The sequence below is a fragment of the Gopherus evgoodei genome, chromosome 2 (assembly GCF_007399415.2).
Source record: "Gopherus evgoodei ecotype Sinaloan lineage chromosome 2, rGopEvg1_v1.p, whole genome shotgun sequence".
NCBI lineage: Eukaryota > Metazoa > Chordata > Testudines > Testudinidae > Gopherus > Gopherus evgoodei.
Genome location: NC_044323.1, coordinates 174,724,061 through 174,742,983, shown reverse-complemented (window position 1 = coordinate 174,742,983; position 18,923 = coordinate 174,724,061). Strand labels below are relative to the sequence as shown.

Genomic DNA, 18,923 nt, shown 5'->3' with positions numbered 1-18,923 from the left:
ATGCTGTCTATACTGGGGACTAGGTCTAACTACACCAATCAGGGGTATGGATTTTACACACCCCTAATCAACGTAGCTGGGTCCACCTAAATTTTTAGAGTAGCCTAGACCTTAAATCACTACACCAGCATAACTGAGCTATGCTGCTGTAGTATTTTAGTGCAAATCACTACGAAAACTACCTCCCTGCAAAGCAATAGCTAAGCTGACAGAAGATTTCTATCAACCTGGTGCTGTCTACACTGGCGGTTAGGTTGGCATAATCATCTCTCTCCAGGGTGCAGATTTTTCACACCATTGAAACATGCCCCTATGCTAATGTAAATTGCCAGTGTAAATTAGCTCTATGTCCCCATGGGAGAAGTTGGGGGGTGGGGGGGTGGGAGGTGGTCTGGTTAATTGATTGCCTGTGATCTCAGGGTAGTTGACACCTGTGCAAAGGGCCTCTGGAGATTCCACAAATGTATGTTGAGGCCCAACCTGTCCCTTACAAGAGTCCCAGCCACCTGGAGTTCAGTCACTTTTAACTCCAGATAAAAGTCTCTAATGAAGAACAAAGTCCGAGACCCCCTTGCTCTCTCACACAACACTCTGCACCCTGACTCTAAGGCGCACAGCACCAAACACAAGACAAGTGAGTATGGAACAGCCTCCAAGCTGCTGGATGCCCACACGCGGCGGGGTCCGGCTCCAGTTTCACTAGGGGAGAGCAGACTGGAGCCCAGCAGCTCCAGCGACGGAGGGGATTCGCAATACCCCTCCTTAGGGCGAGCAGCCTGTGAAACATCGGGAGAGCGGCGGGGGGAGGGGCGGGGGAAAAGGCGCCTAGGCGGAAAAAAAAACCACGCACATCGGGACTGACCCTCCCCCTCGCACCTTAGCAACCACCCCGGGCGCCCGAGGCAGGAAGGGAGGAGCACGAGGAGCCCCGCGCTCCAAGCGCGTGCACGGCCTCTCCCCCTGGCGGCCTGGCTCGTGCTCGCTGGGGCCGGGGAAACGGACGCCGCGTGCAGTCCCACTGCCCAGGCCCGCGATGGGTCTCACGCCAAAGGCCCAACCAGGGCCCTCGCGACTCCCCCTCCCCCCAGCAAATGAGTCTTAGCGACCGTTATAGCCACCTCCCGCCACAAGGCGCCTCGTGGCGTCTCTCTCCCACTTTCCCCCCGAGAGGAGCCTTCCCAAACGGGCCGCCCTGTCTCTTACTCGGGCTCCCGCAGCACAGACTCCACCGCGGCGGCCATTTTGAACTTCCAAACTCCTTCGCTGCTGCTGGTGAGACGCGGCCGCAGCGCATGCGCGATGGGGCGCCAAGGGTCGAGGCGAGGAAACGCGCCACCTCGGCGACCCACCGGAAATGAACCGCACCCTGCAGTGAGGGTGTAAGTTACTTCCGGTGGATCTTTTGCTAGGGAGCGTCTGTAAAGAGCCACCTCCAGGCCCAGCAGCGCAATCCCAGAACAAGTGGTTGGGGAAGGGAGTCTTCGCCGGTCACGATGGCTCAAGCGATCTGGACGCGGCGCCGTGACACTGGCAGCTGCGTGGGGCGGGCGCACCCAGCGTTTGAGAGGTGGGTGGATGATGGTGGCGGAGGGGACAGGAAATTTGCGGTGATTGTAGAACAAAGGGGAGAGGGTGAACGGGAAGGTGCTCAGGACTTCTTGGGATGTGTGGCCCCCCTAGATGTCATGCCAAATAAATGGGATACTAAACACTGAAAACCAGGGGTACAACCCAAAACTACCTAGGCTGCCTAAAGTTGTGGGCATATGGAGTTAAGTAAAAGAGAAACTGCCAGGGAGGGTAGGCCCAAAGTACAGACATTGTGGCTATTGTTGATTTATGTTTTATGAAACTTAATGACTCATAAACAAGATTTCACCATTTGTTTTAATGTCAGAGCAGGCATAGTGATGAGCATCTGCAACCCAGATACTCAAAGCATTCACAGCCTTGCCCTAGTGTATTAGAAGAAGGCAATGAGACTATGTCAACACTAGCACTTTTGTCCGTATAATTTATGTCGAGCAGGGGTGTGAAAAAAATGCACCAAGGTACGTGAGTTACACAAACAGAAGTGCTAGTGTGGACAGCACTTATATCAGCATGACACGCACTCCTGCTGACATAGCTACCATGGCTTTTTGGAGGTGGTTTAAATATCTCAATGGCCATGGGAGAGCTCTTTCCTGTTGGCCTAGAGTGGCTACACAAGCGATCTTACAGCAGTGCAGCTGCATCCGTACAGCTATGTCACTGTTAGCTTTCTAGTGTTGATATGGTCCTAAACTGAGTAGGAAGTCTTTTTCAAGATTGTCATGAAAATCTAGCAGCTAGTGATAATATTTGGGGGTGGGAATTATATTTTGCAGACATTATTTTTTTAAATAAATTATTTTGGATGGTAAAGTGATAATTTTTTCAGCTTGGAAACAAAAATGAACTCCAAGTGTCTGTTTCCATTTTCAAAATGGGAAGAAATGCATTCAAAATGGGAAACAGGAAAAGCACAAGCAGCAAAGAATCCTGTGGCACCTTATAGACTAACAGACGTTTTGGAGCATGAGCTTTCGTGGGTGAATACATCTGATGAAGTAGGTATTCACCCACGAAAGCTCATGCTCCAAAACGTCTGTTAGTCTATAAGGTGCCACAGGATTCTTTGCTGCTTTTACAGATCCAGATTAACACGGCTACCCCTCTGATACTTGACAGCATAAGCACAGAAAATTAAACTAGAGTTTAAAAATGGTTTCAGTTGTGATAATCTTGGGTGCTAATAATGCTAATACTTAGTACGCTGCTATTATTACCTAGCATTCATTATAGGTACTAGATAATACTTAGTCCTGCCTTGAGTGCAGGGGGATGGACTAGACTAGACGGCTTCTTGTGGTCCCTTCCAGTGCTAGGATTGTATGATTATGGCCTACTTATTACTTAGTCCTGCCTCAGTGCAGGAGACTGGACTAAATGACCTGCACGTGGATGATTATGTTCTGAAAGACTAACCAAGAATTGTGCTAAGCACTATACAGAGCACTAGACCATAATATCACTTTCCAATACCTGCTTCAAAGAGCTCATATGCAGCCATAAATTACCACGTGTTGGATTTAAAGATGAAGAACCTGAAGCACAGAGCATTTAAATGACCGAGCTAAGCTCACAGAAGGATGGGAATGGGGAGGCGCTCGCGGACCTCGAGCTGTCGCTGGTGTTTAAAGCGTTGAGTTTTGGATTTCAAACGAGTCCTTCAGCAGCGCTCTTGGCTGTGTCACTTTACGCACAGTCCCTTAGAGTGGGGCAGCCTGGTGTTATGGAGGGAGGCGGCGGCTCTAACACTGCCCTCTTCGTTCCGGGCCGGAAGTCGGAAAGCTAGCGGAGAGGGGCGTTTCTGAGCCGTGGAGGCCCGGAAACAGGGTGAGACTAATTCAAGAACAGAGCCACTGACCCCTGCAGAGCGGAATGGAACTTTCCTCCCTTCCATTCACGCGCCGCTGACCCGAGCAGTGAGGGAGCGGCACGTGCTTTCAGCAGAGAGTCCGTCCAAGCAGCAGCCGCGGCTTCTGCAGAAGGGTGGCTGGGGAGGGTGAGGCGCAGCCGTTGTAGCTGTAGGTGGCGCTTTGAGGTGACCGTGTGCCCTTGGCAAAAGCGTGGGGGAAGCCGCAGGAAAAAGGAAGAGCAGAGAGGGGGGGTAGAGCTGCCAAACAGGCGCAAGAGGGACCCGCCACTGATTGTCTTCCTCTGGCCCTAGCCCTTGCTGCTACTACCTCCTTGGTTTTGCTGTTGAATCACTGTAGCAGGTACGCTCAGCTGGTTCTTCACCGCTCCCTGTGTAAGGGGAATTCACAGCGCCCGAAAACAAAATATAAGTAGAGCCCTGGAGTGAAAACAAAATGTGTATGTCATCTGATCTGTGATCTGCAAACGTCACTGCATATAAAGTGGATATCTGCAGATTCCCAGGGCTCTAGATAAAAGGACTGATACTGCACTTGGTAGGAGGAGGGGGAAAGTACGCAGAGGGATGTACTACAGTTGATCAGCTATAGGGCTTCTGGCTGCTGTGATGCATTCTGGATTATTTTATTGTTTTAAAAGAATCGGGGAGGTTAACAGACTAAATCTTTGTATAAAAAGGTACAATCCTTTGTCAGTAGTGGATGTTCTATATATATGTCAACTTTATAAGATTTGTGGATGAATGTATGCTGAGATGTTTGTATCTTGATGCATTTTTCTATGAAAAAGGCTTTGCCATGGGATTCGTAAATGTTATGCAAGTCCCAAAATGAATACACAACAAAAATCCAGTAGAGGAGAAAGTAACAAATGATTTGGGATTTTTTTTAAACATAAATAGTTTTCTAAAATCTCAAGTTTGAAATTACAGAATAAATGTTTCATCTGTAATAATGAAGTAAAAAGAGCTGTGTTGTATGAGGCATTTAGGTTTAAATTTTCTACAGGCAAAACTTCTGTTGTCTTCCAAGAGGCTATGATTTCACCCTTGAATTTAATATACACTGATGCAATTTAGATTATAATCTGACCCTAGGGCCTCTTGTTGTAACTTCTGAAAAAAGGCAACAATAATAATTGAAATGTTAATATACCACAGCATAGTATGCATCCATCTCTACTTGGGAAAATGTAAATAGGCACTTTATGTATATCTTGCTTAGTATTACTGAAGATTTAGGATGAATTATCTTCTTCTGGAGAAGATTGCTGATATACGAGTTTTGCAGATTATAGAACAGCTACTAACTGCCTTATTTATGTTTCTCTTATAGATTTGTGTACTTGCACTTTCTGAAGATGAATGAATTTAAATATAAATACCAATACATTCCTTCCACAAACCTACATTTACCTGAGAAGATTACAACATCCCGATTGTATGTCTCTGTGGCAGAGGGCTTTGAAGCCCAAATTGCCAGCCTGGTGGAAACGTTTTTGGTTGAAGTGTACAGGTGCAAACTTTGTCAGTTCACAAGCAGTATCAAGAATAAAATCAGAACTCACATGACTAACATTCACAAACAAGGTAGAATTTGCCACATTTCTGAGTGCCTTGAAATGGGCCCAGATCAAGATGAAAATGACTCATACAGCATAGCGGATGAAATCTGCCAAGAAAACAAAGAAAATGAAGAAAACCTTGCAAAGATGTCATTTCTGTTGCTGATGTACCAGATGCTTCATAACATGAGCCCTGAATGCTGTGATTTGAGCCTAGGGAGTTAAGGTGATAATCCTAATGTCTCTCATTCTAGTAAGGTAAACACATTGTTTGAAGAAGAAGCAGATCAGTTTCACCTTGAGGAGCCCTGCTCTGTGGTGCCTAATCCCCTCTCATATTCCACAGACCCCAATGAATCTAAAAAAAGCAAAGATGAGGAGGAAGCCCAATCTGAACATCTCATGTCACTTGGCCTGTGTCGCGTTTCCAGCATTAAAACTCAAGCCTTAGAGGTAGAAGTGAAAACAACTAAAGTTGAAGTCAAACAAGAAAATAGTAAAATTCAGAAGACGGTCAGACCTGCAAACAGTGGCTTAGCTCAACCTTTGAAAGGTATTTGCATCTTAAAACCAAGTGCTGAAAGAATACAGCACTGCAACATATGTGACCAAGAACTGAAGTCAAAGGGTGCTTATGAAATCCATGTTAAATGTCATGATGGAAACGAGGGCTTCAAATGTTTTTATTGCAATTGCTGCATGACGGAATGGAACTTAATGGAAAATCATTTAAAAACAAACAAGCCAATAAAAGAGAGCTACCAGTGTCCGATTTGCAAGAGAGTTTTTGTGTCACCAAGTGCATGGAAAATGCACGGGAACAACCATCATGGAAAACGTAATCTCTTTCAATGCACAAAGTGGTCATCTCTTTATGAAACAGAGCAAGTGAGAAATCTGCATGTATCTTGTCATTATGGTGACTTGTTTAAATGTCTGCACTGTGATTTTATTGGTAAGTCTCAAACAATTATTTTTCTCATACTTTCACCCTCATTGTAAACCTGTCTGTAAGCATAATGTATATTGGGAGTTACAAAGATGTACTTCTCGAGTTTCAGCATGTAGTATGATGCCATCTGTGATGAGCTATAACAAATCATCTTAGTGTTACTGGGAAATTTGTTACAGGCAGGAGCAATACAAATCTATGTGTTTAATAAGCGTTTGCAAATGTACCTTTTTATGAAAATGTTATCGTGCTCTACAGAATTGCCACTCATTTTCAACTGTAATTTGTGGATTCTAAGTATTTGTTTAAAAAAAAAAAGTTGGCGTTTAACTTCTTCTATTAGGACTTGAAAGTCACGTCACATGCAATGAGAAAAATAATTTTACATGAATTTACTCTGTCTCTAGTTTAATAACACTCTGCTATTTTTATCTTTAAACCACTACATTGCCACTGTAAAATTAACTAATACTTACTTGGCTGTGATGTAGCTATTACTTATATTTTATGAATAGGGAAACTGACAAAGACCAAGTGACTTGCTTAGAATGACAGAATTCCTAGCTTCCAGTATGGTTCTCAGTCCAATAGACAACGTTGCCTTCTCTGACTTCAAATATTATTATATCAAATCGTGGCATATAATGCAAAAATTCTTAGTGCCTATGTCAGTCTGCTTTCTGCCACTTAAGTTTCTTCCTTCCCACTTTTTTGTTGCAGTCTGTCTAAAAGTGCAAACTGAAGCTATCTGTGTGGGTGGTATTTGGAGAAGGTGCTATGGTGTCTGTAGCTGTTGTCGGTAGTCATTGTAATAGCCTTTAAATGTAACGAATTAGAATATCCATTGAAGAATGAGGTGAGTATGGTAGCCCATGTAAAACAAGTTCCTGTGATAATGAGTAGGTTGGAGAACTTGCCTGGAATGAGATCTTGTATAGAAAAGGATTTATTGCCCTCAGATTATGTGTTGATCCATGTGAAATTAAGGCGCTAGTTTTGTCTGTTTTGGTCTTGTTTGAGATTGCATGGACTTGGAGCTGGACCTCATCTACAGAATTCCTGCAAGAAGTAAAAATGACTGCTGAATCTTGTTACTTTCAGAATCGATTTCAAAACTCACTACTCAACTTTCTCTTGATAGTTTCTTCATACAAACACAACACCTCCACTTATTCATAGACAAGCAAGAAGTATATAAACTAATCAAACTTTCTCTTATAGGGTGGAAAGGAACATGGGGAGAGAAAGGAAGATTGTTATAGTTATTTCTGTTTTTTAAAATAGTTTGAAGGATTCAGATTCTACAGTTATAAGAGTGATTATAAGTGCATATATAAACATACAACTTGCTCCATTCAGTGTAATGAACCATTCATTTAAAAGTCTAATTTTGTGTTTTTAATGGAGACTCTCTATCCAATTAGTGTTTTTGTTTGTTTGTTTTTCGTTTTAGCTTACGTGACTAGAGGTGGTTTGTTTATGTCTACACTGTGCAACTTTTAGTGACACAGCTATGCTGCTAAAAGGTGCACATTGTAGCCACTGTTTGTTGGCGGCTCTCCTGCCAACAAAAAAACTTCCATCCCCAACCAGCAGCAGTAGCTTTGTCAGCAGGGGAGCTCTCCTGCTGACAAAGCACACCGGTGCTTTTCCTCGGCAAAACTTTTGTCATTCAGGGTTGTGAGGTCCCCCCCCGCACTTCTGAATTCTGCTTTAAGATACAGTTGTGTAACATCCATTGACTCTGATGAGAAGTGTGTCTGTGTTTTTTAAGGGCAGAATGTGTCCCTTAATATTAAATTAAAATACAATGTAAATATTTTTTTGAAGTGAACCTACCTGTTAAAAGATGTCACCAGTGTCAGCACCACATAACGGGTGATAATGTAGCATTATAACATGTTTCATAAATATTTCAGGTATTCCCTTTTTTTGCATTTCTCACAAAAATGCAAAGTGATCACAAAACTGAGTTCTTCTAAAAGGATATTGTATTTTGTTGAATTCTGAAGACTCTGAAGTAGAGAGAGGCTATAAGAATAGCAGTACTTTTGGCACCTTGGAGACTAACATTTATTTCAGCATAAGCTTTTGTGAGCTACAGCTCACTTCTTACAGCCTACGAAAGCTTATTCTGAAATAAATTTGTTAGTCTCTACGGTGCCACAAGTACTCCTGTTCTTTTTGCGGATACAGACTAACATGGCTGCTACTCTGAAACCTATAAGAATAGCGAGAGGCTTTTTTTATTTTTTTTTTCCAGATTATTATCTTAGTCATAATAGCCCATAGCAGATAATGGGGCTCACGCTAATATTTAATCTTGGCAGAGATGCCAAGTCTACAGTTCTAATCAGTTTGTATAACTGAGATAATAGAGACCTGCTTTTTCTCTGTAGCAATGGTTTTGGAAATTGTAGTAAGTTTTAATTGCTGTGAAGTTTATTATTAGTAAGCCCTGAACTTGCTTTGGTCTTAATGGATTACTTGAGTTGCCCAGGAAGGTGAAAACCTAATAACTCTGTGCTGCATACTTGTTCTGACTTTTAACCTCAAGGACAATTACAATGGTGACAGGGAAATATTTGTACAAGAATAAATGTTTTCTCTCTTTCCTGTGCTATTTTTATCAGTTATGTTAAAATTTACATTAGCTTCATCCCATACCTTTATCCTACATCAAAACTATAGACTTGTTGCACTTTTGGCTTCTTTTGGTATACATTTTACATTGATTAGTGTTTGTACTTAATTTAGCACCCCTTTCTGTCCCCCTCCCCCAAAATAAGAAAGAAAAAAAGTAGTTTTAAACTGGTGTTATTCTGATTCTCAGTATAGACCTGTGATGGAGGACAGAAAGGCCCAAAGAACAGATAATGGCACTAGCTTTCCACCTATGGGTCAATATTCTGAATCTGGCCTTGATCAGTTAGACCAAAAGTTACCACCATGTACTGTCTGTTCAGCAACTATGTATAATAATTCTTTGTGCTCTCAGTCGTGTTTCCTACTGAACAGGTGTTCACATCACAAAAAAACACCCCACATTGGCATTTTTCATAGCAGTCTTGGAGAAGAGCCAAGAGCAGAGCGAGAATGGAAATGGAATTATTTTCTTTCATCCCTAAAAATGATCCCTTCAGATCAGAACTGGTGCTCTTGTAAACCTCTTGTGTTGTTTTGTTGTGTTCATTTGTTCAGCACTTCATGTGCATGATAATTCATGTAAAAATAAAAAGATGCACCCATGGAGGAGTTGATGATTCATTTCAGATGATGGCTTTGCAATCTTTTTGAGAACTAATTCTTTATCCCCTGTTACTTGGCATGTTTGGGGCTTTTGGGTCCCTAGCTCATTATATTATATAAAATAAAAAAGCAGGCAAAATTTTGTGTTTTGGATGTTTCAGTTCCATCTTGCAGTTCTGAGTAATACATAAGCCACTCAACTTTGCCATTATGGCTTGTTGTTACCAGCAGAACCCCATGATGAAATTATAGCTACATAATTCATAGTCCCCGTCTATTCTATTCATACAGCTAGTGTTCTTCCTGAATTACTACACATACATACTGCTGAACCATATTCACCCAGTGTAATATCACTGAAGTTATTGAAATTACACCAGTGATGAATTTGGCCTTCTCAAACAGCTGTATAGCTGAAAACAAGAAAGATTGTTGAACATGGTCAAATGTGTAGTTTTAAAAGAATTAGTAATATTTTCTGTATTTACTTCTATTTCTGTTTCCTCTGACACAGATACATTTCAATGATCTACGGCTTTTTAACACACACACAGAGAGAGAGTGGAGCAAGGTCTGCAAGCATCTTCGTACCCACAACTACAGTTCCAAACCACATCAAAGCACAAAATATGAAAGATGTTCTTCCAAATGTGGATAGCGCTTTAATTTGTATGCTTTACTAGTTGTTTGTCTCTTTTTCTAGTTTCTTGGTTATTAAAACACAGCTAACTTTTTCATAAATGTTTTTATTAAAATCAATCATTTGTTGGGTTTTTAATGCTGTATCCTGTTACTGTAAATAGTGATGGTGAGTGAATGGTAGAGCCCTACTTGTGAGTATTTAATGTAAAAGGGTGAGGGAGTGGGAGTGTTTAACGGAAAAAACAGGGTTTTAAAAATAACATGGTGGGATTTGCTGTGTTCAGGAAACCACCACATCCTGCTGCTGGTATCTGAGGGAGAGAGAGCTCTATAGTGGCTCCTTATGACAGTGATATGAGGTTGGGGAAAAGGTAACTTGGGTTCTGAATACAAAGGATCTTATGCTGTTATGGGAAAGAGGGGTCATGCACTAGAGGTCCTCTATGGCCACTCTGGACATTAGTGATGGGGGGTGGAGGGCGTGGGACCAGAACAGGTACCTTCAGTACTCTTCCCTTAGCCCTCCTCCCCTTCCAGATACCAATAGGCAGGGCAGAAAAGAAGAGGCACCACATGGTAGTGGGATGTTGGTGGCCAGGAGAGGAGAATGGTGACATGACACCCAAACTATAACTCCCATGAGAAACTGGCAGCATTTCCAAATCAAAATTTTAAGTTTTCAGCTAAAAGTTTGTGATTTTTCTGGGTGTTGGTTTTGTTTTGTTTTGACAAAGTCAAAATTTTCCATGGAAAGCAAATACTTTTCATGGAAAATTTAATTTAGTCAGAACCCAGTTTTCTGTCTAAAAAGCATTTTGAATAATAATTAATAATAATAAAAAGTCATCTAGCCCTACCTGGTAGTGACACACTTACAGCCAGACAGCTTGTCTTGAGGAGTCAAGCTGCTTTCTACTACCAACAGGTAGCTGCAGTGGCTTGCTTTCCATCATCAGCAAGAGACAGGATTTTCTTCTTATCTAATAGATGGAAGGCCCCCTAAAGCCCCACAAATATATTATGGTCTTAAAATTTGATTGTATCACATGCTTTTTGTTATCCCTTTGAAAATTTGAATAAAAAAAAAAAATCACAGTTCACATAAGTTCAGTAGAGACTTCTTAGATTTTAGCAGTTAAATTCCTCAAAGATTTCATCTGCACTGGGCACGCTCCAGCAGGGCTTTGGAGTGGCGCCCAGAGCTGGAGCGCGGAGCTGCAGGTTTTTGCCTGGAGCTGGAGCGGAGCCGGAGCACAGCTCCAAAGCCCTGCGCTCGAGCCCAATGCTCAGCAGGACTTTTCTCGCAATTGCAGCCATAGGCTGCTGCAGACTGTGCTGGGTCCAGTTCTGGGCACCTGAACTGATAGCAGGGAACTTCTCTCTCCTGTGACCTCCTGCTGAGCCCCAATGAGGAGAAAGAAGTTATCTGATACAAATGCAGAGCAATCAAGAGTGGTCTGGTTGGGCAGGGGGGAGTAGACTGGGACAAGAAGCTTGGGGAAAGGGGTGAAAACTGGGATTGAGATTTGGGGTGAACAAAAAGACTGATATTGGGTGGGCGAACAGACTGGGACTGGGAACCAGAAGGGCCAGGGGATGGAGGGGAGAGGACTGGGGTAACATATCTGACAAGGGGAAAACTTGTCGGGAGAACTGGGACTGGCTGAGTAGAAGACTGGGACGAGAACTGAGTGGGGGGACAGAGATTGAAACTGGGAGTCCATGGCGATGGGACACCTGGGCAGAGGACGCAACCAGTGGCCGCGTTGAGAGGAGAGACAAATCAGATATGGGACTGTGGAAGAAGCTGTGGCTTGCTGGACAAGGCACCTGAGGATGGGAGTGGGTTGGATGAGGGGAGTCTGGGATGGGGTTCTGGAGGGATGAGACTAGCTTGGCAGGGATTCTGGCATTTTTCTAACTTCTTTCTCTTTCGAGCACTTAACTTTGCAACTTTAATAATCTTTGAATGTAACATTTGTGTGTGATATATTAATATTAATTGAGGGAAATGGCAAGATTAGTAACTTTTAAAGGAATCTGACAAAAATCCATCAACTTTAGCAATATGTGCTGAATGCCATTAGCAACCAGGTTATGAGAGGCATTCAGCACGTTGTTAATTAAAAGCTCACGTATTTCTTCCTTAGGTCCTGGGACATTCAGACCCTCTTGGGTCGCCAGCTTCAGCTCCATCATGACACCTTGTTGGTGATGTCATATTGACCACCGCACCCTGCTGGAGCATGGAGCTGGCATATATTGTGGGTAGAGGGTCAGATAAGTGCCTTTTATTTTTAATGTTATCTTGAATAGTTTTTTAATATTTTATCCCCAATAGGATAAAATATTTTAAAATCTTTGCAAAACTGTGTAATACAATTAAAAATTGGCATTTTTCTACCCCGTCTACTATAGTAGTAGGCTGAGTAATCCAGCCTTTCTGATACTGAATGTACAATGCCTGCTGGGGCATCACACTAGAGAACGGGCAATCCAGGTGAGGCTGGATGGCATTGGCTGAAGGTGGGGGAGAAAGATACAGTTTTTGTCCCCTAGGTAACAATGTGCTGAATGCCTCTCTTCTTCACTAGGCTGTTGGGGGGTATTTAGCACATATTGCTAAAGTTGATGGAATTTCACAGGTCACCTCCTAACACTGTTGTTTTGTCTTGGGTTGGTTATATTAATCATTAATATTAATGTAACAGCTAGTATCTTATTTTGTTTTTCTTCACTTCCTACACTTTCAAGATTTTTGTTGTTGCTAAAATAATCAGCTCATTCAAGTGTGATAAACCACAAACAAACTCTCAATGAATACGCTATGAACAACGAAAATACAGTTATGATACCAGGTGTCAAATGAAATAGTTCTCTATGAAGTTATACTTTACTTGCCACAAATGAAAGTATTCTTACTCAGATTTGTTTGCTTCTGTTTTTACTCTGACATGCAAACATCGGCTTCCCCTTCCCTCCCAAAGGGCCATTGCCAGATCTTTTTAAGCATATGATATGACTACACTGCAAACAAAATAAGCTTATCCATGTTGGTCCTGGGATATTAGAGACAAGATGGGTGAGGTAATATCGTTATTGGACCAACTTCTGTTGGTGAAAGAGACAAGCTTTTGAGCTTCACTGAGCTGCTCTTCAGGTCTGGGAAAGATAGTGTCACAGTTAAATACAAGGTGGAACAGATTGTTTAGCATAAGTTGTTAACAACCTTTCTGAGGAACCATTCAAGGTGAAGTGGCCCATTAACATCTTTTCAGTTATATGACAAAAAACATGCTAAGCAATCTGTTCCACATTGTATTTAGCTATGACAATCTGAGGGTATGTCTGCACTGCAACATAAGCCCATGCTTGAGCCTGGGCTCAAGCCTAACCCTCTTGCATCTACACTGAAAGTGTGCTAACCCAGGGCTGGAGGGGCTGAGCTTGAGTCAAGCCAGCACCCAGGGGCCGAACCCTTTTGCTTTGCAGTGAAGATGCAGCTTAAATACCTTTCCCAGACCCGAAGAAGAGTTTTGTGTAGCTTGAAAGCTTGTTTCTCTCACGAACAAAAAGTGGTCCAATAAAAGATATTACTTCACCCACTTTGACTCTCTGAGATTATTTTACTCCTTCCAACCTTCACATACTATTGTACCTATGCTTATTTACAATATCTTTTATTAATGCAAAAATGTGCCTATCACCTGGTTTGATCTTGATGCCAGTTTTGCATGAGAGAGTTATTTCCACAGGCTTTACATGATGATTCAGATTTCAAATGCCATAGTGACAGTTTAGTGGTTTTTGGCAGTAATACACAAGAAGTATCCATATTTGAACAACATGATAAAATAATAAAAGTTTATGGATAAAATGGTAGGGCTAAATTAATTCCTATTGTAACTGAAGTAACCTCAGTAGAATTACACCAATAATAAATGTTGCCTGTCATACTTATCTGTATATATGATTTTATCATTAATGGTTAAACTGAAGATGTATATAATGCTGTATACTGAAGGAAAGCTGAACACATTTCCATAAAAATATTTATTTAAAAAATAAGTCATGAATTATCATGAATCAATTGGGTTCCAAGATTGCAGCTGCAGTTTCAAAATGTACATAAGACTCTCATCCTAAAGAGTTTCCCCTCCACTGTTGACTTTCTCCTGCTGTTTCAAATAGTTGAATTCAAGAAGACACTGTCTCTGAAAGAAGGGTTATACTTCGTATCTTTTTGTAGCCTCCCCCAATTTAAAATGGTAATGTTTTTCTAACTGATTATCACAGTATTTTAAAAACAAAAACAAAAATCCACAAACATTTTTAAAGAAGAGATCACCACATGAGAGGTATTGAAGTCCCCTAGCTCAATAATGCAAGTCAGAAGTAGTCATCTAACTGTGTATTATTGGTAATTGCATAACAGAAAAAGAAAACTGGTTTAGATTTAAAAACAAAAGTTGACTTTTAAATAATTATAAAAAATAAGTCCAGAAAAGCAGAATCAGATAGCAGTGTCCTGGTTCCTAAAACGTGCTATTCTATTTGTAAGGGCTTGTCTACACTGGCAATTTACAGCGCTGCAACTTTCTCTCTCAGGGGTGTGAAAAAACACCCATCTGAGAGCAGAAAGTTTCAGTGCTGTAAAGCGCCAGTGTAGACAGTGTACCAGTGCTGGTGGCTACGCCCCTCTTGGAGGTGGTTTGTTTTGTTTTTTTAAGAGCTCTGCACTGCAACCACACAAACCATGTTAAAGCGCTGTTGCGGCAGTGCTTTAGCATTGCCAGTGTGGACTAGCCCTAATACTCCAAGTACTCATTGTGGGTTCCTAATCGTCTTCGGCAGCACTAACTGTTCCCGGATAGTAACGGTTGTTGGACCTGGTTTATCCTTCTTAGGTCTTCACCTTAATGACGGCACTATAGTAGTATATTATGAAAGTACTACTTACAGGAATGCTAACCTCACCTTGTAGAGTGTGAATAAAAATTATATATAAATACCGTACTGTAAGACATTTGCTTATCCATATATTTTTGCAATATTTAAAAAATAAGTAGTTACTAGATTAATATAATTTCAAGGAAACAAGTTAAATATAACTTGTGTCTAAGTAGTAAATGTTTGAACATCTTATCTAGTTGCTTGTGGGAGTCTTTTTTTAATAAAGTTTTATATATTTATTTAACTTCACATATATAGCATGGAATTGTGATATGTTAACAAGTCACTTACTCACTCATGAAACTAACTGTATTTCTAAAATACAATTACATCTTCATCTACCTTTGAGAATGTTTTGTCCCAAACTAATAAGATGGTTTACACCACTGAAGATAATAGTTTATTTTGATTGACTTACACTTTTTTTGGTGGGGGAAGGGAATTCTTACGTCTAATTCTGGCTTTAATTTGCTTATTTGTATTTCTTTACTGTCCACCCAGAGCTGAGCTGAAAGAGCATATGGCAAAACACAAAACTCCCAGACCCCTCCTGTGTTCATTATGTGGCCAGGTATTTAAATATAGACGTCAAATGAGCAAGCATCACAAACATGTCCATCAAAGACGGAAAGTGAAAGAGATGAAGAAAAGAAAGAGAGCTGAGAATACTCTTGTGTGCTTGGATACAAAAATAACAATTAGAACAAGAAAAAACTCAGATGAATTTGCAGCAACTGCAACAGGTAAGGCATATGCTATGATTAGGTTCAAACTCTGTTTGTTTATGCTTGCAAGTAGTCCTATAGACTTCCATTTTAGGATTATTCAAGTACTTTTAGTCGCCAAGGGCAATATTTTCAGAGTGCAGGGCCCACATTTAATCTGTAAAAATAGGCACTCTCTTGGCATAGTTGTGTATACAAATAGGTCTGTAATTGGGCTACTGACATGACTAGAACAAGCTGGGAGGGGACTGTTACCACATATGCATGACAGGTTTTCTTATGGAGTTTTTCTTTTACATTTTATCAATACTGTTGTTATATATAGTAGATTTTCTAGTTGATACCTTTTAAAAATATTAACTGAATGTGAGTGAGACTTACTGTGAGGTTGATGAATATGAATTCACCCTTCAATTAGCATAACATAAATACTCCCTCCCCCACCCCTAAAACAAAAGGGTTATGTGAACGTGCCCACAGATGTTAGGCTGGGTGGGCAGAGGGGCTTTTGCTGCCTATTTTTTGGGGTCGTGGGTAGAGTGAGAAAGGAGAACAGAAACTGAGAGACAGAGGCAAAAGGCAAGCCAGCCAAGCAACAGTCTTTGAATATGGTATATGACCCTGGAAAAAGCTAGAGAGAGTTTTTGAGATCTGGTGTTGGCTAAAGAGGCTTGGGGCTGTAAGCTAAGAAATGATTTTTTTGTTACTGAATTCCTGAATACTCTATTTCAATGGTTCCCAAACTTTTTGTGCTAGTGATCCCTTTCACATATCAAGGCTCTGAGTGCCCCCCCCCCCTTGTAAATTAAAACACCTTTAAATATATTTAACACCATTATAAATGCTGGAAACAAAGCGGGGTTTGGCGTGGAGGCTGAAAGTTCATGACCCCTCATGCCATGTAATAACCTTGCGACCCCCTCAGGGGTCCCAACCCCCAGTTTGAGAACCCCTGTGTGTATTTGTGTGAGAACCTTTGTATATTCCAGAAGGGGGCAGCAGAGGGCTAGTATTATTTTTTTCTCCCCTTACAAATACTGTTTTTATTTAATGCTTTACTCGTTATTACATTTTAATACAGAAAACACATAACAATCACAAAGGTCCCATTTAAACATATGGAAATCCAGAGTTAAGAATGTACCTCTGTGCTTTTTTCATTTATGCTTTTGTATTTCAGTGGGCTCATAAGTGATTTTTTTTTTCCCCCCCTTCCCTTAGTACAGTATGTCTGATTCAAAACCAGGGCAACTTAGTATGTGATCCACTAATGTCGTGTTCATTCAAACCCTGACTTGCCATGCAGTAAGTCACCATGTGGGCAAGTCCTTTAAACATCTTGTGGAAATTTACCAAACATTAATTTGGAGTATAAATATTGTTCAGTGATCACATTGGCAGTTGCTAATTGATATCTAATATGATAAGTTTCTTAAGTGCCCTGGAGAGATTACTTTCCTATGCATGTCATGTAGAATTTGAAAAAAAAGCCAGGTGCTATATTTCAGTGAAACATCTGGCATTAACTAAGTACTAACAGATAATTTCTCTTTCTGTGACTGAAATAATGTTAGTTGAATTTTAAATATTTCATTGGTTTTATTTTAAATTGATTTTTCCTGATTATCTTAAAGGAAGAGACGTGCTATGATTCTGCTAAAAGGAACATATTTACATTTAACTCCATAAACCTACTTTTGCAGAACAGCTTGTGAATTTTTAGCACATCACCACCAGTAATTTTGATATTCATTTATATATTTATTTTTAAAAAGTTATTTTTAAGGAGAAATATGCATACTTGGAACTTCTGTAAAACCCATATGGTAAAAAGCTGGATTTCAAGTCACAGGATTGCATTTAAAGATGCCCTGGAACCAATCCTGCTCTTGTTGAAACTAATGGAAACAAGATCAGGCCAAATATCAGGTCAGCTTTGACCAAAATATAATAATTTTTTTTTTACACCAAAAAAAGTCATTATAAAGTGTAAGATTAAATAAAATGGTTATTTTTTTAATTCTAGTGGAAACATTTTTAAACTAATAGTCTTCTATAATGTTAGCCACCCAGTTATTTACAGTATCATGCAAATATATATCATAAAAGTGAACCTGACGAGAAACTAACCAGCAACACAAATTAGATAGATTAATCCATTCCATTGATCAATCTGAGAGAAATTCAACAGGTAAGCATCATAAATGATGAAAAGTAAATTAGACTTTAAATTGCTTTGATTATTAAAACTGAACAAGTGGTGTTCCTAGCATAAATAAGGGCATTGCCTAGTTGCTAACTTATGTAAATATTGTACACACAGTCCATGAAATTCTGGTGAATTTTAAGCTGTTTTGTTCTTAGAGGGGTAAGAATAAAAAAGCAGAAGAAAATAACTTAATTCACTAGAATGCAATCCTTGCTTATTTGGAAAACGCGGTCTTAAAAAAAAAAGAAAAAAATTACTTCCTAGTATGGTTTCCCTTCCTCCAGGTTCCCTGCTTATTTTTCTCTGTGATCCTAGACTCCACAGCGAGCCCTCAGGAGCTGGTTGGTTGGAGACCAGCTGGGAGGTGGCAGTCTTTAAGTTGCAGATGAGGTCACTTAGCAGGTAGCCATTGCAGAGCTGAGAGAGGTGCTATAACTTAATTCCCGCTGCTGAGCTTTAGCTACTAAGGGCTTGTCTACATCACAAAGTTGCAGCGCTGGTGAGGGGGTTCCAGCGCTGCAACTTAGGAGGTGTACACATCTGCAGGGCATCACCAGCGCTGCAACTCCGTTTGCAGCGCTGGCCGTACTCCCGTTTTGTCTCGGGTGTAGAGGATCCAGTGCTGGTGATCCAGCGCTGGTAATCAAGTGTAGACACTTACCAGCGCTTTTCTTGACCTCCGTGGAATAAGCAGGTATCCCAGCATACCTGAGGAAGCGTCTGGTAATCAAGCAGGTCTCCTTCCCCGGTTTGCAGGGGGGTTCGGGGAACGCGAGAGCAAACCGCGGCGAAGCTGGTCTCCTTTCCCGGTTTGCTCTCGCGTTCCCCGAACCTCCGTGCAAGCAGGTCTCCTTCCCTGCGGTTTGCAGGGGGGTTCGGGGAACGCGAGAGCAAACCGCGGCGAAGCTGGTCTCCTTTCCCGGTTTGCTCTCGCGTTCCCCGAACCCCCGTGCAAGCAGGTCTCCTTCCCTGCGGTTTGCAGGGGGGTTCGGGGAACGCGAGAGCAAACCGCGGCGAAGCTGGTCTCCTTCCCCGGTTTGCTCTCGCGTTCCCCGAACCCCCCTTGAAGCCGCCCAACAGCGCTGCAGTGTGGCCACATCTAACACCACTTTCAGCGCTGGTTGCTGTAAGTGTGGCCACTCTGCAGCGCTGGCCCTATACAGCTGTA

The 18,923-nt window shown here is 41.4% G+C and overlaps 1 protein-coding gene and 1 pseudogene across 1 annotated transcript in view; one reads left to right on the top strand and one right to left on the bottom strand.

Annotated features, from left to right (window-relative positions):
* PRPF4B (pre-mRNA processing factor 4B) overlaps nucleotides 1-1,315 on the bottom strand; it is a 50,778-nt gene extending 49,463 nt beyond the window's left edge. The window contains 1 exon segment of the mRNA XM_030552322.1: nucleotides 1,204-1,315. Coding sequence (XP_030408182.1) covers nucleotides 1,204-1,241 — 38 coding nt within the window. The 5' untranslated portion in view covers nucleotides 1,242-1,315.
* Nucleotides 1,316-1,406: 91 nt separating this feature from the next.
* Nucleotides 1,407-15,409, top strand: LOC115646472 (annotated as a pseudogene).
* Nucleotides 15,410-18,923: the final 3,514 nt, after the last annotated feature.